Source organism: Centruroides sculpturatus, unplaced genomic scaffold, assembly GCF_000671375.1.
Source record: "Centruroides sculpturatus isolate CEXI.00-Female unplaced genomic scaffold, Cexi_2.0 scaffold192, whole genome shotgun sequence".
Taxonomy (NCBI): Eukaryota; Metazoa; Arthropoda; class Arachnida; order Scorpiones; family Buthidae; genus Centruroides; species Centruroides sculpturatus.
The window spans coordinates 514,196-536,000 of NW_019384565.1; the positions used below are offsets into that span (position 1 = coordinate 514,196).

A 21,805-nucleotide genomic window follows, 5' to 3' on the forward strand; every position below is an offset into this window, starting at 1 on the left:
TTTATTATTTTTATTAATCATGAATTGCAAAAAAGCAAATGAAAAGCAACAGAAAACTAAAAAAATGACCAGAATCATGATGGAACTGACGAGATTGTTGAGAAATATGAAGGTGGCATGTGTGTTTGAGATTTTAACTGTTGCATACTGTATTCCGAGAACGACAATATTGACAACCGTGAAAAATAAAGACATTATTAAATCTGCTAACATTGAGAAAGGGGTTAAATCAATTTCTAAACAGAGATCGAAGACATTAGATCATGTTGAGAAATTGCTTTTGCTTTGGATAACTGAAAAACACTGTGCTGGAGACAGCGTATCATAAGCAATTATTTGTGAGAAAGCTAAAAAGATACATGCTGATCTCATGAAAAATCAAGCAGGAACTAGCCAGGAAAGTGAGGTGTTTCAAGCCAGCCATTTTTTTTTTAACATGAGAATGGATTAATCATTTTTACATTACTTCTTATGGGAAAGGTTGGTTTGGTATAAGTCCAAACATCAGGAATGGATTAAGGTTGTATACCCAAGGTTCCACTGTATGCAGTTGAAATGGGACAGATGGTGGAATATCATCATGGCAGAAATCATATCCATGAATTGCTTTCAATTCTAATAATTGATGTATTAATTAGAATTTAATTCTGATCATAATTTAATCCCATGAATTCCAAGAGCATTTGTTTTTAGAACTAGATTCAAACCTTAAACCTGAACTCAAATATAAACAAACATCCCTTTTACACTAATGTTACAAGAAAGCTTTAATAGTGCTTTAGTTATCCCTGAAGATAAGCAAACAAAATATAAATGTTAAAACAAAACATTTTATGTTAAATGTTCAAAATCCCAAATTCAGTGTTCAGTGTTACATGAACAGACAATTTTGTCCTTTTTGGNTGTAACTCAGAGCTGCATTTGCCCATGCCTGGTGTATAACTGTTAAATTTCTTCTGATTTTAATTTGTAAGTAAAATTTTATTATTTTTATTAATCATGAATTGCAAAAAAGCAAATGAAAAGCAACAGAAAACTAAAAAAATGACCAGAATCATGATGGAACTGACGAGATTGTTGAGAAATATGAAGGTGGCATGTGTGTTTGAGATTTTAACTGTTGCATACTGTATTCCGAGAACGACAATATTGACAACCGTGAAAAATAAAGACATTATTAAATCTGCTAACATTGAGAAAGGGGTTAAATCAATTTCTAAACAGAGATCGAAGACATTAGATCATGTTGAGAAATTGCTTTTGCTTTGGATAACTGAAAAACACTGTGCTGGAGACAGCGTATCATAAGCAATTATTTGTGAGAAAGCTAAAAAGATACATGCTGATCTCATGAAAAATCAAGCAGGAACTAGCCAGGAAAGTGAGGTGTTTCAAGCCAGCCATTTTTTTTTTAACATGAGAATGGATTAATCATTTTTACATTACTTCTTATGGGAAAGGTTGGTTTGGTATAAGTCCAAACATCAGGAATGGATTAAGGTTGTATACCCAAGGTTCCACTGTATGCAGTTGAAATGGGACAGATGGTGGAATATCATCATGGCAGAAATCATATCCATGAATTGCTTTCAATTCTAATAATTGATGTATTAATTAGAATTTAATTCTGATCATAATTTAATCCCATGAATTCCAAGAGCATTTGTTTTTAGAACTAGATTCAAACCTTAAACCTGAACTCAAATATAAACAAACATCCCTTTTACACTAATGTTACAAGAAAGCTTTAATAGTGCTTTAGTTATCCCTGAAGATAAGCAAACAAAATATAAATGTTAAAACAAAACATTTTATGTTAAATGTTCAAAATCCCAAATTCAGTGTTCAGTGTTACATGAACAGACAATTTTGTCCTTTTTGGGACAAATTTATAAAAATAAACTTTTTTCTTTTTAAAATTTAGTTTACTTAACTAATGTATTTAAATGTTCTTAAGCAAGAAAATCTTTCTTAAATGAATGTTAAATCTCACTATTATTGTCCTTTGTTTTAGATTGAGTTCATGTCATTAATAAAAATTTTTCTGCAAAAAATTTTCTCAATTTAAAATTTAGCTGTGTCAACTGATACTCCTTATTTCCCCTAATGCTACAGTCCACAAATTCCTTCTCTTATAACATTACCTGAAATACTAATTAGTTGTTTTTAGTATCTGTAAAATACAGCTTTTCCATTTTCTATTTGTCTCCATAAAAATTCTTGTATTATGGATATTTCCTTTTTACTATTTGTGCAGTAGTATTTCACATTTTTAGATGAAAAATAATGACTTGCTAGTTTTAATATTTGAAGATGATTTAGAAAACCTTAAGAACAAAATAATGTCTGAAAATAAGATGCAGAAAGTGCTTTGGTTTTTTTTGTATTTAGAAAAATATACAATACTTTCATTTTGAGCTTTAATTTTTTTCTGCTAAAAACAAACTTTTGCAAGCATTTTTTAAATTATGTAGTTCTGTTACTAAGTTAGTGATAAGAGAATGTATTAAAACTTTTTAAAAAGTTTGATAATTTAATTCCTTTAATTAAATTAATATATTTTTTCAATGGTGTATTATCTTCCTCAGGAAAACTAAGTATAATTGAGCATTGAATATTAGAATGTGTAACAAAAATTCAAGAGAACATAAAGGCTTGACACACACTTTTTTCTTAACATTTTTGCATTCAATATGTTAAGAATTTAAACTTCAGTTTATTTTTTTTTTTTGTACTGTGAAAAAGTTTATTAATATATTTTAAAATACAGTGGTATCTCAGTATACGTCTGCTTTNGGATTATTTATCATTCTAAAAAGGCTAATAATCCAGCAGTTTGACATTAGTAATTGAATCACTAATGAATATATTATATATACATTGTCAGAATACATTTTACATACATACTTTTTGGAATTTTGCACAAGTTTCACTATGTCAAATAGACAAGCATAAAATTTTGACAGCATGAATGTTTTTGGAAGTAGTCCTTTTTAAATGCTTTCAAACTTTATGAAATTTTCTAGTTTTCAGTTTTAATGTATAAATTTAAGTAACTAAATCATTAACACAATTTATTTTTAATACATTAATTTTTAAAAATGTTCTATTGAAGTTCAAAAGCTTAATGCATGATTTAAAACACATTCGATTTTTTTTTCTGTAACAATATTCTCAGGTAAAAATTAAAGTATTGCTTTTTCCTATGATTATCTATATGCATAGTTAACTTTCAAAATGTTATTAAAGAACACTGCATTAACTTATATTTTGTTGTTTAACTTAATATCCTGGTTACTGAATTTTGTTTTCTGAAAATGAATAATTCAAAATTATTTTTTCAGATTTACTTCACTGTACAAATGAACCAAATGTATCTATACCTCAACTGGCCAATTTATTGATAGAGCGAACACAGCATTCAAGTTGGGTTGTAGTATTTAAAGCTTTAGTTACTGTACATCATTTAATGTGCTATGGAAATGAGGTATGAAATTTATTATAAAATCCTTTTATTTTTACATACTATAAAATAACATTTTATTTCAGAGGTTTACTCAGTATTTGGCCTCAAGTAATTGTACTTTTCAACTCAGCAATTTTCTGGACAAAAGTGGTGTACAAGGTTAGTAATTTGATATTTAAAATTGCATTAAAAATACCGAAAGCTTTGGCTAACAAAAACTTAAACTGAAAGGTTAAGAGTTTTAATTTAAGGATGTTTGTTTTATTTCTTTTTGTAAATTTGTTCTCTAATAACAAATTTTAATTGGAGTAAATGAAATTTAATCTGTGATCTTTGTTACTATAAGCTAATATTAAAAATTATATCTAATCTTAAGATTTCATACATTTTGATTTTTCTGTAACAAGATAACCGTTTTTATTGCAGAATAATCTAAATATTCTGAAAACTTAACTGGTTTTTGTAAAATTTGAATTGCTACGTTAGGAAAANCAGTCATGAATTGAGTCTGTAAACAATAGTTCCGATATTCCAAAAGAGTTTAATATTCTTCGAATTTTATATTGCCATAACTGTTTATTATTGTTGTTTTTACTTTGTTTTACCATTACTTTCAAAATGTTATTAAAGAACACTGCATTAACTTATATTTTGTTGTTTAACTTAATATCCTGGTTACTGAATTTTGTTTTCTGAAAATGAATAATTCAAAATTATTTTTTCAGATTTACTTCACTGTACAAATGAACCAAATGTATCTATACCTCAACTGGCCAATTTATTGATAGAGCGAACACAGCATTCAAGTTGGGTTGTAGTATTTAAAGCTTTAGTTACTGTACATCATTTAATGTGCTATGGAAATGAGGTATGAAATTTATTATAAAATCCTTTTATTTTTACATACTATAAAATAACATTTTATTTCAGAGGTTTACTCAGTATTTGGCCTCAAGTAATTGTACTTTTCAACTCAGCAATTTTCTGGACAAAAGTGGTGTACAAGGTTAGTAATTTGATATTTAAAATTGCATTAAAAATACCGAAAGCTTTGGCTAACAAAAACTTAAACTGAAAGGTTAAGAGTTTTAATTTAAGGATGTTTGTTTTATTTCTTTTTGTAAATTTGTTCTCTAATAACAAATTTTAATTGGAGTAAATGAAATTTAATCTGTGATCTTTGTTACTATAAGCTAATATTAAAAATTATATCTAATCTTAAGATTTCATACATTTTGATTTTTCTGTAACAAGATAACCGTTTTTATTGCAGAATAATCTAAATATTCTGAAAACTTAACTGGTTTTTGTAAAATTTGAATTGCTACGTTAGGAAAAAGGTTCAGAAATTTTGTTTAAGACTTACAGCAATTTGCTATATTAAATCTGATGGAAAGTTTCAAATTCTTTCAAGAGTTTATTTTCAATATTATTTATGTAATTAAGGGTTATGAAAATTGTTATCATCTTTGTAACTGAGTAATAAAAAGAAGGCTTTCAGAAAAAGCCATGATTAATTTAAATTTAAAAAATTTAGTCAAAATCTAGTCTTAGCTTAAAAATTGAATATAGCATTGAATATCTAAATTAATTTTCTGAACAGTTAAAATTTCTGAAATTGAAATAAATGCAATAGAACATAAAAACAAATCCTGAATTAAATTCTTGAATTTGCACAATTTTGTGCAAATTCAAGGGTAAGCAATTGGGTAAATTTTGCTATTAAATTCTTGTAGAAAGAAAAATTTCAATTTACCATCCTTATCTAAGCATTGCTAATTTCATGTGCACATTGTATGTTAATAATATAACTATGCTGTCCCAAAACAAATTAAAATTGCTTTTAACATTTTATGGTATCATTTGAGTTTTTTTAATATAATCATTTCATGGTCAAAATGAGAACATGGCTTATTGAAAGAGTATTTGACATTTATTAAGGTTCTTTTTTAGTAGAAATATTTGCATTTTATAATTAGTTTACAGGTAACCGCCATATAACACGGCACTTCTATAGCATGGATTCACTCTAAAATGGTTCAAGAATTGGGTAAAACCCTCGTACAACATGAAATGTAATAAATTTTCACACATTTAATAATTTTCGTGAACTATTTAGTACTTAAATATGTAAATTTACTTTTCCCACCTTCTGTCGATACACGTGGTCCTTCTCGAAACTTGTTTCAGTGTTGCCAGATTTCAACACTTCTGATTTTGGTGTTTTCAGTTTTTCCCTTATTCCATACTTGCTTTATTCTTCATAAGTGTTTAGCACCATATAAGGAAATTTATAAAGATATTTTAACTAAAAGCAAGCAATCTAGAATAACATATTTTTTGCAAAAGGTAGAGCATGGATCTGAAGATAATGCAGAAAAATGCTCAGAGGATTAGGATATCTTGCCAAAAAGAAAATGCCCTTGGTTAATAGTGCTTTGTGATGATGAAGAAAACATTGTTTATTAAAATTTTCTTAAGTAATACATATTAATATAAATTAAAGATATTTATCTTAATTATGAAAATATAATAGCATGTTTTTTAATTTTTGGAATCTAACCCCTCCTTTTGTACTACTTCTTTGTTTCGTATAACATGGATTCACATAACATGGCAATTTTTTGAAATTACTCCAGTGTTATATGGGGGTTAACTGTATTTTGAATTTTTTACAATTTAGCCTTTTTTGGATCTTAATGTACTCTGCATTTCCATTCATATTACTACTTTTTTAAAATTTAAAGTTTTAGAAAGTTTTCAATAAAAATTGAAAGGAAAATATTTTAGCAATTTTCAATTCCAGATCAACTTCTTAGCAAAGTTTGTTCTGAAATAATAATAGGTTACATAAATATACACACACTCACATTCATTCACATTCATTTAAAAACTCATATAAATTTTTTTTAAATACTCAAATTTTTGAAAATACTTGATGTAAGAATACCACATCCTTAAACAGTGGTATCCTCTCATATATATATTTATTAATACTAGAATCACAAAATTATATATATATATATCTTTTGTGATTCTAGTATTAATAAAATTTTTATATTAAAAATACTTCATGCTTTTGTTTCCTTAAATGCATCAAAAATTTTGAGACAAGCTTCTTAATTGAATATAAATAATTTATATTAATATAATATTTTACTTTGATGTATTCATTATTTTAGAAATTTTTATGTAAATTCTAAATGTTATTCACATGTTACTAATTTGCTGATTTTTTTTGTATTTTTAGGTTATGATATGTCAACTTACATAAGACGCTATGCAAAATACTTGAATGAAAAAGCAGTAACTTACAGAACAGTTGCTTTTGATTTTTGTAAAGTGAAGAGAGGGTAAGAATTAAGCTAATTATTTACTGTTAAATCAATATTTAAAAATTTTTATTAATATAGATGTCTAAAATTTATTGACTGCATTAACATAATAAAACATTGTCAGTGCATAAAGAGAGCTTGCTTCTTAAGCCAAAATTTATTATTATTATTATTTTTTTTTTGGCACCATCAATCAAAATAAGTTTCATTTCTACTTTTCAAATATAAACACTAATAGGGAAAGTTTAACTTACAGTAGCATTTTATTATGGACTTTGATGCCCCATAACAATTTCTAATAAAAACAAAAATACAAGGGACAAACCAAAAGCTAAAGAAATAGAAAAATTGAAGTTAAGAAGTTTTTGCAATAAACATTTCAGTTCCTGTATCTAAGCCAGAGACACTAAAAATTTAAACTGACATGTATGATATACTGCAGTAAAATTTATTCAGTTTATATCTAGGCTTCATAAAACAAAATTGAGTATTGCATTGCATAAAATGATTATGCTGGAATTAAAGGATTTGGTGTGTTTTACTGTGTACACCAAAAACAGTTTGGATTTTAACTTAAGTCCAACTGTTATTTCTCTATTTGCAGCACAAATAGAAATCAAATCACTATTTGATGCAAAGTCTTGTGATGGCTATTCTTGTTAACTCGCTTTCATTTTGGTCAATAAATTTTAGATTCCCTATGATATTAATATTGCTATTAAATGAATTTAACTTAATTGATAGTATTTGACTTTTGAATAATTTTAGTAAAATTTAAAAAAATTTTGAGCATGGAAAACTTACTTTCAGATACCTTGTTTAGCTTTATTAGTTAATTGTTAAAAGTATTAAAAGTTAAATTTTTTGGAAATATGGCTTCTAAAATAGTGTTTGTATTTTAAGTAAACCATATAAATTAATGAAAAGTAGCATTCATAATAAATCTTATTATACTACTTATTAGGAAATATTTTCTCAAATTTTGTTTGTGCAATTATCTTTTCTTAATTTATATGAAATACAAAAATTATGAATGCAAATCTGTTTTGTGGCTGCCAGCATGCACATGTATATGTAGAATAGTAAGAAATTTAATCTCTAGATTTGAGAACTTTTTTAATGTGTTAAAATCCAGAATTAAATAGGCTGCCCTTTGTTGTAAGTTTAGGTTTAAAATTTTAGTTCAGATTATTTGTTAGTTTGGCTAAGTAATTGGTTACACTCATTAATAGCATGATATGCAAATATTACTTTATGTAACATTTCTTGTTCTCTATTACAGTAGTTATTTAAATAATAGAAATCTAATCTTTAATGCTACTTTTCATTAACATATAGTAGCACAGTTAACAATTGTATTTGATAGATTTCAAAAATCAACAATATTTTAGATATAGAATGTTTGTTTTAAGAAGTGGGGAACTAAAATGTTAAATATTGTAAAAATCAGTTTTCTTTCAATATTGAAGAGGGATTGGATAAACTAAGAATGCATATTGCTAATTTAAATGTAAGAATTTTGATTGAATTCAACATGTACATATTGTTTCATTATTACCTTGTTAAAGTGTAACTATTTGGACATTTTCTAAAATTAGACTTAAAAACCTGTTGGCCTATGGGAGTAGGCTGAAAACATTTGTTAATAAAAATTCTCAGCAAATGCACAGGTATTTTAGTAAGTTTATAATTTATCTCTGCTGAGTACTTCTTGACTGTTCTTTGAAATACTTTTAGTTGTAAAGTTAATTGTTTAACTTGTTAAATTTTTGAACTTAAACCAAAATAGGTTTTTGTGCATTAATACCCAAAATTCAAAAAAATTTTGCACAGCAACTTGGTCTGGTATCATGCTAATTTCATATTCATAATGTTAGTGAATTAATAAATTAAATAAAATCAATTACAATACTTCAGAGATCTTTTTAATACTTTTATTTTACATATTCTCATGCATGGTTTCTTAAATCCTGTTTAATAGAGAAGTCATTTAATTACAGTAGAGCATTGTTTATCAGAAAGTCAGTTATCTGAAAGAATTTCAGTTGGCAAATTTAAATTTTCGCTAGTGCTGTGGTGCTGCAATCTTTGGCTATGTCTTGGGCTACTCCAATATTTTTTTTGTGTGTCTTTTAGCTGGCGGCACTGGCACTTTTGTGTGGTGTTTTTCTGAGGACTGTCATGCTGAATCGAATGTTTTTGATACTAGATTAACTTCTGAAGTAAATTTTTTTTTGCTTTATATTTTTCAATATATTTATTTTGTTTTGTACAAGATAAAGAAATAATTTTTAACGATACAATAGCCACGATTATTATTTTAAAAAGTTAGGCTTAATATCGACGAAAATTCAGCGTGAAGCAACACACAATGGAGAAAAATTTCAGCATGGGATAAGTTAGTATATTTTTTTCATACATAATCGGTTATCTGAAAAATAAGTTATCCAAACAATCCCAGTCCCCAATTGATTTGGATAAACAATGCTCTACTGTATAGCATTTTGAGAACTTTCTGAATCTATCACTGGAACAGGCTGTTGCTATTCATAATGAAGTTTGAAAAAAGTTATATGAAGAGTATTTCTAAGGCATTGTGTATATAATTCAAACAGTATTGCATTTAATATATAGTTATTATAGCATAACCTCTAAAATTTCTGAATATTTTTGATTTTAATGTTAAATCGTTTTGTAGGAAAGAAGATGGAATATTAAGAACAATGAACACTGATAAAGTAAGATGTTTTTATTATTTTGATTAATTTTTACTACATAATTGTTTGGAAGCTTAGTGTAACTTTATTTTTTTGAATTTGCATTATCAATTTTCAATAAAATGCTAGTTTTTCTAATTTGTATATTTCATATAACCAAAATTGGCCAAAAAGTAATTTGATAGAAATTGAATTAAACTCCAATAATTTTGAGTTTTAGTTAAGCAAATAAATTCAATAAAATTAAACTTATTCAATAATGGGCTTTGAACTAGTCAGTTACCAGTCCAGAATGTTACCATGATCATCTATATTTAACATGCATTAATTTAAAATTAGAATTTTAGTTATTCAGAATGTTTAGTATTTTTCTTTTTAATCATGAACATTTCTTTATGTATCCAACAAGTGTTTAAATTTAATTTCAAGAACAAATTATTAGAAAACTTTGAACTGAAGATTTAGGTAGTTATCTAATGTTAAAAAGTTACAATATTACAAATTTCTATGAGAATTCAAAAAATATTATGCAGATAAGTTTTTCATAAGTTCAGATTTTGTTTTACTAATGTAACAAAATAAGTTTTTTGAAACGATAATTAAACTATTTATTGATGTAAATGATAAAGAAAAATTCTTGAAAGCTTGCTTCTAAAATTTTAAATATTTGTCTTTAATAACATTTAGTTGAATTCTAAGTTTGTGCTCTAGCATTCCTCCTAAAGTGCAGAAAATTTTCACTGATTTGGATCAGACTCATTGATCTGAAAATATATTTCTATTGTAGTAGTGGACACACAATGGAAAATTTTTGACAACAGTAGTTTGTACAAAATAGATAACTAGAACATTTGGAAAGTTCCTCAAAAATAGTGCATTTTTATCTGTACAAAATTAATTCAGTCAGGAATTGGTTTCTGGTGGAAATAAGCAGGAAACATTGTGACAGTCAAAAAATGGTCTCCCTCAGATTTTTACATTTTTTGGATTTGGAACCTTAAAATGTCAAAATACGGGGAAAAATCTGAACTTTTTTGTAAGTATGGATGTTAGTGTGTGAGGGGGGGTGTACAATTTTGTTCACCCTGTTTGAAGCTTAACTCCTGTTCTTTGTCATATTTCTGAAATTTTGCAGTGAGGTTTGTTTATTAGGGGATTGATGCTTTTAAATTTTGGTGATTTGAAGGGGGTGGGAGATATTGGAGATACACGACCCCCCCCCATTAGGATCAAACTTAATGACTATTTCTCGTTATTAGCATTTTACAGTTTTTTTTATAAAATTTATCCCTATCCTCAAAATTAAACTTTTTGCCGTTTTATAATAGTTAAAAATATATATTTTATTTTAAAAACTTTTTATAACAGATAGTGCCCCTGCAAATTTTAAATGTTGCAAGGAAAGTTGAGCAACTCATTGCTGGTTTATTTTTGATGTCAGTTTCACATCTCTAGTTGAAATAATTTTTAACTCCTGAAGTTAGAAAATGTGGCAAATGAATATCAAGGGGACAACAGCACTAAATTTCACCCTAGCTGTTGAATTTTAAATTTTTCCAAGAAAATACAACTAACCTTCAGGCCAATGCTTAAATCAAATTTGGTTGAGATTTGCTTCAGTTTTCTAGAGTTCTGAATAACTACTTACTTTTCAATTGTAATCACTGTACTTCATTTAGCTTTAAGATATTAATCCTTGATAAAAATATTTATCTTAATAAAATACAGAAATATCCACTAGTATTGCATTTGATTAATCTAGGCTAACATAACTGGAAACTAAATCAATTTCTTTTAAGGTCAGACTTTACCTTATAAGTAAGTGGTGGTGATACTTTGTGACATTTTAAAATGCAAAAGGATAGTGTAACTGATTTTACAAGAAAAAGCTAGTTTACAAGAACATTATTAATATTCTCGACAATCCTCCTGTATATTGATAGCTATCAAAAATATTAATAAAATCAAACCTTATTGATACTTTATTTTGTAAATATTATACTACAGGTATACCTCGATTATGTGTCATTCTCGATTATGTCGTTTTTCAAAAAATGTGGAAAAATAAAAATCAAGTTTAAGTCATTTTATTTGACTTTACATCTGTCTGCCACAAATATTGAAGTTGTAATATCACTAGAAAAGTGTTAAAGCACACAAAATCATATTAAAATATGTACATTACTGTAAATGTTAATATAATCATCATAAATCTTAGAGAATGAAACATGAAAACATCTGTGTTTGTGTTGTCATCTTATTTAGCGGTCTTTAAGTGCTCAATATTGGTGTTTTCCACGGTAGCTCCAATATCTATCATTTGGCATCATCAGCCCCACTCGATATTGGTAAATTTAATGTAAATTAGTTTATTTTCTACTGTCGCAAAATAATTTTAATAACTGTTTGTTATTTAACCTTACAAAATCATATTTTATAATGTCTTAGAGCAAACCACATTCACAAATAGAGTCCGCGATGTACTGTAAACATGTACATTTACAAGTATGTACTGTATATACATGAATTCGTAAATTTACATTACTTTTTTTTCTGTACTATATTAAAAACTAAAATTTATTTGTTTGTAAGCTTAAAATATTTTTATTAACAATATGTTATTAAAAATGCATTTATAAATAAAATACAAAACTGGGATTGGTTATTTGTGGTTTAGCCTAGTGAAAAGTAAATTCGGAGACAAATAAATTCGCCTTCCATTGTTTTTTGACTTAAGTTGCCTCTCCTAGAACCAATTACCGACGTAAGGCGAGGTATATCTGTATTTGATTTAGCTATGTGATCAGCTTATGCAATGAGTTTTATTCTGACCAAGTCTATATGAATAGGCATTTAAAGTTTTTCATGGACACTTTTGGTTGGTATACCAATTGAGAATGGGTAACACATCATAAAATTTTGGCTATTAATTTAGTCTTGACAATTTTTAACTTGCTGTATCTTATCTTTAAAATTTTCCTTCAGCTTTTGAAAACCCTTCCCATACTACAACTTCAGTTGGATGCTCTCCTAGAATTTGATGTAAGTTTTTCAAAATTTTTAATTATTTTTATTGTTGGATTTAATTACTGTTGTTATTTTTAGTGTACTTCAAATGATTTATCAAATGGCGTTATTAGTTGCTGCTTCATGCTTTTATTCAGGGATCTTATCAGATTATTTGCTTGTTATAATGATGGAATTATTAATCTTCTAGGTAAGTATAATTTCAAAATCTTTCAAAATAATGTTATCAACAATGTACCCTAAGAACTGATGATCGGTGTGCAAAGATAAAACAACTCTTAAAATTTTTTCACGCATCTGATTTGAATGATTGTTTGAATGGTTGTATTCCAAAGCTTTTACGTTGCATCAGTCATCCATTTAACTCCTGAAGAACTGGGGCATTTGAAAACATTCATGGTGACTTTTTTTCTTTGCACACAGGTAGGGTGTTGTTGACTACACACCAGTGTTGTATGGTGGTGTAATGATATCAGTCAGTTTATTCTATTGACATGGAATTTCATAATCAGCTTCATAAATTAACTTTTTCTTAATTTATGGATTATAATACATTGATTACGAAATTTCATGTCTGGTTTTGGAATACCTGATGATAATTTTGTAGTTATTTATGTATATATTTTAATCAATATTGTAACATTTTTTTTAATATTAAAACAGGCTATGCAGCAAAAGAGTAAACATGAGTCAGCTGATCTAGGTCTATGCCAGATGAGAATGAAGTGTAATTTAACATGAGAGTAATACTAGACTTAAGAGTGAGCAATATTGTTTTATTTTGTAAAAACAATTAACTTATGGTAAAGATGGTATAAAAACATTTTAGAAATGTAAACAATAAAACAGATCAGATTTATGTAGATAAATATCTTAACTCCCAAGATGGTAGCTACATTTTTTTTTCATTCCTTTTCTCTGATAAGCCCTTTCAGCTCAGGCTGACTTACGACTAATCTTTTGCTGCATGAACTGTAGTAAACATTTTATGCTTCATAAAACATTTTATAAAGAGAGCTATTTACATAAAAAGTTTGACATTGCTTAAACAAATGTTTAAATTAAATCTTTTAATCTTTAGTAGAATGTGCATTTTAAACAAAATGCAAATATTACTAAATTCTTTAATTTTTTTATTTTAGAGAAATATTTTGATATGAATAAGAAAAATTGTCGAGAAGCACTTGATATATATAAAAAGTTTTTAATTAGAATGGATAGGGTTGCGGAATTATTAAAAGTGGCAGAGGTATGTCTTATTAATGTATAATTACTGTCCTGAGTAGTTTTTCTATTTTACTTTTTAAATGATAAATTTCATCTTACAGAATGTTGGAATTGATAAAGGTGATATTCCAGACTTGACAAAGGTAAGATGTGCTAAATCTAACTTCTTAAATTTAATATATAGAAATTCATTTATGCTGAGCTAAAACATTGAGATAGTCTGTAACCATGCCCATCTTCTACACAGTTCAGAAATTTATTTTTCCTGTAGCTCATCCAGACATGTAGACACCTGAGTTTATTTGGCCTGACACCAGTGAGTCTGTGAAGTTTCAGGTTTTACCTAAACATGAGTTATTCAGTTTACATTTTTGTTTAATTTTTAATTTATTTTAATTTTTATTTTTTAAAACATTTTTAGTTTTTAATTTTATTTTAAAATTTTAGTTATTTTAATTTCTCACTCTACCAGAAAACTGACATTTAATTTTCTTTTTTTCTGAATTTTTATTTTTGTTTACAAAAGTTTATAGGTGCATTCAAATATTAACTTACATTAAAACTTAGTGCCTGAGATCACTCTTTTCATCATCCACTCTGAACTCATAGGACCTTGCATATAAACTGCAATACCATGCATGCCATTAGCTAAGTATCACATGCACATTCAGAAAATTTGGTTTATTGCCTCACTAGCTCCCCAACCTACCATACATAGGCTGTTGAACAATGACAGATAAATTTGAATTGCTGGAAAAAATCAATATATACATCATACCTTTACAGCATTCTCTTGAGAGTAACAATCAGTTATATTATAGCTACTACCAGAATGCTACACACTTCTCAAAGAACATCAAGGAGACACATGAAATAATAGGTATACTAGGAAACTAGCCAAGAGTCCTGGACATGATTATGAACCCCTCTGGTCCTGTGCAACAATTCTTAATGCCAGGATAGAACATTATTCCTATGGGAGACATTTTATATCTCCTCCAACCTATGTAACAGCAGCATCCTCAATTCCCAAACTATGGAGCATGTTACTTTATAGTTCTATGATTTTATAGTTGATTGATTATAAAAAAGCACTTTTTTTATTAACAAAATATTAAGTTTTTATATTTAATAATTTAAAATGTTTATTATAACTTGAATATATTAATTCCATGAGCATGTAGCTGGAACATTTTTAAAGTGTTACCAATTATCTTTCAGTTTTAAACTAGTCATAAACTATTACTTGCAACTATGAATAAAATGTCAATTTTAATGTAGAAATACAGTGCATCACTTAACATTCATACTAGATAAACATTTGATGTGATGTGCATTTAATTTTCTAACTTGTGGTGGTGGTGGTTAACAATTTGTTGCAAATTGATCATTTTTGATTATTACATATGCAGAGATGCCATACACTATGGATTTTCCATACTTTCTACATAAGTCACATTTAAATGAGCAATTATTTACTGTGGCACTGTCACAATGCTAGGCTGCAATTTTTTAATCAAAATCTTAATTTTTCATTTAAAATATATGCTCTCCATCTCAAATTAGTACTGTAGTGTCTTGCCTTTGGCACGACTCCACTGTTATCTGAAAAGTGTGATGTACAGTCATTTATTAACTGCTTTCAAGGGAAAAGTTTTGAATTGAAAAAACATGACTTTCAGTTTGTGTTGGATGTTTGTATATATTTAATTGGGGCCTCGTGCCCCTTAAGGTTTCCATATCTGATCTCAGCTTTTATCTATTAACTTTGTCTTTCCTTAATCTTGAGAATGAACAGATGAACAACAGTAGGAATTTATAGGTCTACAGTTTTTCAAATTGCAGCCCAATTCTGGACTTATGGATAACACTCTACAAATCTTAGCAGCGGAGCACTACCTATTTATCCTACTGCTGCTGATGGCCCTCTTTGCATAGTATCTTTGCATATGGATTAACCAAATAGTTTAATATTACTGGTTTAAGCTATGACTTATGGTATCATATTAAACAAGTTTTAGTATGAAAATACAATACCATGATCATTTTGAGATGACTATATATACTTGGTTTTCACAAAGTTTACATATGTGAGAGTCGAACTTAGTGGAATAAATTGTTAAATATTTTTTTTTTACGAGGAACAGTTTAGAGAAATAAACAACAAACCGATGTTTAAAAATAACATAACTTTTTCCCACGAACTTAATTCCGTATTGAGGATGATACATCCAATGTGTCACCTGGAATCTATGAAAAGACGAAAGAAAACAACTATTGGACGGAGGCAGTGGGGAAAACCCAAAGACGACCCCCTTTATAAAAAGGAGGGGTCGATGCATAAGAGTCAGTCTCTGGAGTTTGGTGAACTGTGGATTTACATGAACGGATTAGCCGCTACCCGGAACTATTCCAATCACCACCGTTCGGGAGAATCACCGTCTAAAGAAATATTAACGTTTGAAAGAACTTTGTGCCACATAGAGACTCGGACTAAATGTCTATTCGACAACTTATATCAAGGTATTCATCCTCGCGCGAAATACATGTGAGCGCTCTCTCATAAATACAGGTAATTGGGGAGGAAGTAGATATGTTAACTGAATCGATTGTATATAGCTTAATGCCTGTTTATTGTTCTCTTTATGTATAGATTATGTAGAGTGAAATTCCTCTGATTCTCTCTTTACGCCTCCATCTTGGAACTGAGTCCACATACGCGACTGCTCGCGCGTAAATTCGAACGTAACGGTCTCTGTCTACCCAGAAGACAGTGGTGTCAGTCTCGATAAATTTGTCATTGCCATCTTCGCCGACGCAATGTCGACCCTTCGGCATTGTCACACATAAAATGACCTTTTGGTAGTGTTAAACTAAATTTGGTTAGACACTCAAGTTATTAATTGCAGCAGAAACTTTTAATAAAATATGGTCAAAAAACATTGTAATTACTTTCCTAAAATAGAATATAAAATGAATTAAATTATTATTCTGTTTGATCTCAACTTGAAATGTTCTAGAATCTACATTTGAAATGTAGAAAGCTAAACCATTTAGATTACAAGTAAACAAAAACTATAAAAAAGCTCAAATATAAAATACATAAATAACAGAGGACAAATATGGTCAGTACTCCTAAAGGTTTAACTCAAACTTTTCCATGCTGCAAACAGGGTGTTAATGTCTTTGTGATTTGATAGCTCACTCAAGACTCTAGTTTGTAAGTATATAATACCTATGCATATAGGATATGGTGTCGACTCCACACTTTCTGAATGATTTTGGCCTGGCCACAATGCTGATGGAATTGGAGAGGCATAAGCTACAAGAGCCATTGCTGAATTAGTCTTCCTGATATCATCTTGACGTTCATGACCTAAACATGACATCCCAAGATCTCATTTAGATATCTTGGGATGGCCCACCATAGTACTTGTATGTCACATATGCTGTTTTTGTGAGTGATTAGTTATAACACCAGGGATGTGCATCAGGTTGGGAGATTGTCCTAACATATGATTATAGTATGGTTTCTTACAAATGGCATAGCTACCAACCACAGGATTAATCTCCTTGTAGATGTTAGAGAGAAGCATGGTGAACTATCACGTTTGCCCTTTGGATTATTTGGTTTGTCACTTGGTCCCACCCAAAATCCTTTACCCAAAGATTTTGATCTTTGATGAATGGTTTGGTTTAAAATCTAAGGATTTGATGTGGTCCAACTTGTGCATTTTATGTCCTGACATTCTATGCAGGCTCTTCAAATCAGATCTCTAAAGGCAGCTAGCTTGAGTGGATTAAGAGACCCAGGTGATAAAAGTGAGTTTTGGAAGGGCTTTCTATAAATGTTGGTAGAGAGAGATGTCTGGAAAGTATGCTTTAGTGTCATTTTCTTGTCAATTTTAAAGTAAGGCCATGGGGTTAGTTTATCATTGATGAATTGCAGAATGTCAGGACATCTTCATATGAGTACGTCATCAATATATCTTGACAACTTGTAGAGACAAAGGATGGATGCATGCTAGTGCATCTAACATTTGCAGGATAGTGGACTCCAAGGCTCAGAGAACCTTTTCAGTGTCCCAGAAAGGGTGACTTCACAGGAATACCTGTTCTGGACATTTATGGTGCTTTAAAGGTGAGAAAGAAAGAACAGGTAGTCAGATATGCAAGTTCCAAGATCTGTAAATGTAATGATGCAAAGTCCTAGAGATGATAAAAGCAAAGTTCCAATCTGATGGAGGAATACAAAGCCTGAAAATCAAGGACTGTTGTGCTCTTCATACAGGGCAAGGTTTTGTAGTTTTCTGATGAGGACCAAGGATTGTGAGATTGTGTTTATATGGAGGAAGGTGCTGAGTTAAGTGTTGAGCTTGTGCTTGGTAAGGATAGAGGGAGAGCAACTGCTGTTGACGAGCCTCAAGCTCATTCCTGTTAGTGTGCCTTAAAATCAAACAATCTTGACATGGAAGGAAAAAGAACAGAATTATCCATATGGAGTTTGTAAGCCAATGCTGTATGAGTGAAGTGTTTAACCTGCTCTGTAACTGGAGAAGCATCATACAGTCAGTAACAGAGATGTATTCAAGCAACACTTGAGTGTAAGTGGTTCATGAGAGGAACCAGTCCTTTGATTTGTCTATATGTACCAGGATAGCACTATTCATAAACTCCCAAAATTGGAACAACAGTTTCTATCTCAAAATTAAACCTTAGTATTTTCTCCAGTACTGTTTAATAAATATACAAAGTAAATGTCACACCAGAAACATTTGCTTTTACTAAATAGTACTGGAATAAGTACTGAGATTTTATTGAGATTGTGACTTTTCGGGTCAGCACCTCCTTAGTGCCCTGTCAGGATTGACATTGTGTTTAGCAGAACATGGAAGCCAAGATGGCGATTACGTCACACCGTCGTGTGAGTGGTCCCGTACGTGGTCAGATGGATTCTTAATGTGAGATTGAGAGACAGCATGTGGAAGTGACTCAGATAGACTTAACACTTTATCCAATTTATATATAAATAAACCCTTGTTAATTGTTGTCGCAGAGAGAGAGTTCACACATGGTTCGCGTGGTGATAAATACCTTTGGTAATAGATATCCTGGTCGGGTTGTGTTGAATCGGAGAACAAAGTAATAGTTCTTCTTATGGGCTTTTTCAGGATGTATCCAGGGGTGAAATATCCAGTCAAAATGTCCCTTTTGATTTTATCCAGGCTCTATCGTGCACTAACACACACACAAAGGTTATCCTATGAGTGACGATTAAATGGGTGACGACAACTTTCTTCTCAGAGGACTAAAACGGCAACTGTCTCTTTTCGGCTGTCTCTGGCAATATTCACAAACGATTTCAGCCATGCAGAGGTTAATAGTTCACGAGAAAGTGTCATGTTGCCTTCAAGAAAATGTAACGGGAGACTTTCTCAGGTAACTACGAACAACAGTCATTACGTCTCTTGAACAAGGTTAATATGAAAGACAGCAGAAATTCCTAATTTAGAAATTATCTCACAAGACAATGACTGCACTGTTGTTTTTAAGCCACTTCTTGCTGGCTGATATTGAACCCCTGCAGGATTTATGGATTTATATACATTATATGACTAAATTTAGAGGTGAGAACTGATACTCTTTCAGAAATATACACAGTGGTACCTTGTACTTTTGCATTTTAACTCTGGAGCATTCATGTTTGGCATCTATACGTTTACATAGACCTACAAGCAATAAACCTTTCACTTGTACATCAAAGTCCCTGGACTCTCAATATCCTGCAGTGGCTCTATCTAGCTGCTGATATTCATTTCAACTTAGAGTTACCCAAAAACAACAATTATTCAAGAACACTGGATCTCTGTATAGACATACATTATCCTTATATACAGATGATTCAAAATCAACAACTGTAGGAACAGCTTTTGTCTGTATTGAGGCTGTCTATGCTGCAGGGTTGCCTGCAGAAACAATAGTTTATACTGCAGAGCTATTTGCAATTTTCATTTTCTCCAACATGTACAAAGACACAACCAGAGACTATAATATATACAGACAATTAAATAATGTTACTACAGGTAATTAATAGCTGTAGGATAACCACTCAGTCAGAAGCGTACAATATCTACTGTCTTAAATTTGCAGGAAATATGATAGCCTTCTTACTAGTTGCCTGGACATACTGGACTCAAATGAAATTAAATTGCAGACACTCACAAGACAACAGAAACCAAGCAAGAACTTTCCGACTATACTATAAAGACTTCCTACAGCTATGTCAACAAGTACATATACAACAAATGGCAAGAGGACTGGAACAAACAACTCAACAATAAACTACACACCATTAAACCAGAGTTATTAAAATAGACAACCAATCACCAGGAAAACTGGAAAGAAGAAATTGTACTTGCCCATCTGATAACTGGATACAAAATTAACACACCTATTAACAAAGGAAACCCAACCAATATGCTCAACAAGCCAAATCCCACTTACTATCTGACAAACTGCATATTAATGTGCCCTCAGTATAAAACTGCCAGATACCTTCGACGACAAATACCTTCAGACCACAAAGGTCTATGGAATATACTAGATGATAACAGACATATTCAACCTACAATGGCATATCTGAAGGCAATAAACCTATATACAGAACTCTAGAACATGCATATTAAGACCTAAAAGGCCTGGCAATAAACCTGGCACACTTTGGCCTGCCTAGGCCCTTGTCACAAACCTCAACTCCAACCTATTCATATATGACAAATTCACTCTGAACTTTGAAGCATCATCAAACTCCAAACTGTGCAAGTAATGGAAAAAAATGTGATTGAAGTGTAAATATAATCTATGTCCAAATTATCTCTCATGTTTAGTTCAGTACTTTTTTTCACTTTATATATAACCAAAACACACCAGAAAATAGTGTTTTGTCAATTTTTGTAAACAACTTATTCCTGCAATTTTTCTTTGACAGCTTCTGGTCACCCTGTATGTACATCTTGTATTCAGGAAATTTTTTTAGTTCAAAATTTCCTGAATGGAACTTTTAAATCACATTTGAACATGTTTGAAGTTTAGGAGCATCTTCCCCATAAACATGAATTTTTTACTGTTTGTACTGCATTGTCCTTTCTGAAACTCAAAGCATAATATGCCTGATTATGATTTTTATCTGAAGACATTCACCTTGATTTTACTCAAACAAAATATACAGTAAAGTCTAAAATAAACTTTTAAATGAAGAATACAATCCCATTAGAAATATGTTAGATGCACAATTTATAACATTTGTGAAATTTATGTTAAGATATGACAACTATTAAAAATACTTTGTTCAACCCATAACTTAACTATGACATCCAAGAAGAGAGTGATATTACAACCTTCCTCTTACACTTCCTTGCTTCCAATGGTTTAGATGAAAAAGAACTTGTACTGCTTTCATGCTTTGTAATATGTGGTGGATTTGGCAGTTAAGTTTAAGATGCTGAAGTTGAATGTGCAAACAGTAAATACAACTTTTATTTTATTATACAGTATTTGTGTATTTCATCTATCACTTTCATGTTTTAATTTATTTAGGCACTTGTTATTTTTAGCTTAAATTATGTGTTTGCTGTTTTAAGTTTATTGAAATGGATATTGTGTAGGATCTGGAAATGGATTAAGTTACTTTCTATTATTTCTAATATGAGAGAATTTATTTGGTCTTTGAATGATTTAGGGTTTGAATGGCCTCCTGGAATGAATTAAATTTGAAGTAGATGCACTAGTCTCATCAAATTGATTTAATTGTAGGAATAAAAACTATAATAGTTTTTAAATAACTAGATTTGATATTGATGCTGTGACTTTTTTAATTCAATTTATTTGAAGCTAGCTGACTCATATGCTCTCTCTCTATATATAATTACATTAAGATTTTAATTTTATAAAAGTAATTTATAAAAATGACTTTATTTTTGCTCCATATATATATATATATATATATATATATATATATGTATATATATATATAT

General features: G+C 29.6%; 1 protein-coding gene across 13 annotated transcripts in view; it reads left to right on the forward strand.

Annotated features, from left to right (window-relative positions):
• LOC111624041 (phosphatidylinositol-binding clathrin assembly protein LAP-like) overlaps positions 1–21,805 on the forward strand; it is a 106,782-nt gene that overhangs the window by 49,019 nt on the left and 35,958 nt on the right. For 7 of the 13 annotated variants that reach the window (XM_023366813.1, XM_023366810.1, XM_023366807.1 and 4 more), the window contains exons 2-9: positions 3,345–3,487; positions 3,550–3,625; positions 6,717–6,819; positions 9,500–9,539; positions 12,504–12,560; positions 12,624–12,735; positions 13,688–13,794; positions 13,874–13,915. In XM_023366813.1, the coding sequence (XP_023222581.1) occupies positions 3,345–3,487; positions 3,550–3,625; positions 6,717–6,819; positions 9,500–9,539; positions 12,504–12,560; positions 12,624–12,735; positions 13,688–13,794; positions 13,874–13,915 (680 nt within the window). Of the gene's footprint in view, positions 1–3,344; positions 3,488–3,549; positions 3,626–4,167; positions 4,335–4,396; positions 4,473–6,716; positions 6,820–9,499; positions 9,540–12,503; positions 12,561–12,623; positions 12,736–13,687; positions 13,795–13,873; positions 13,916–21,805 lie in introns of those variants that run through there. The other 6 variants (XM_023366820.1, XM_023366816.1, XM_023366811.1 and 3 more) reach the window with 2 other exon arrangements.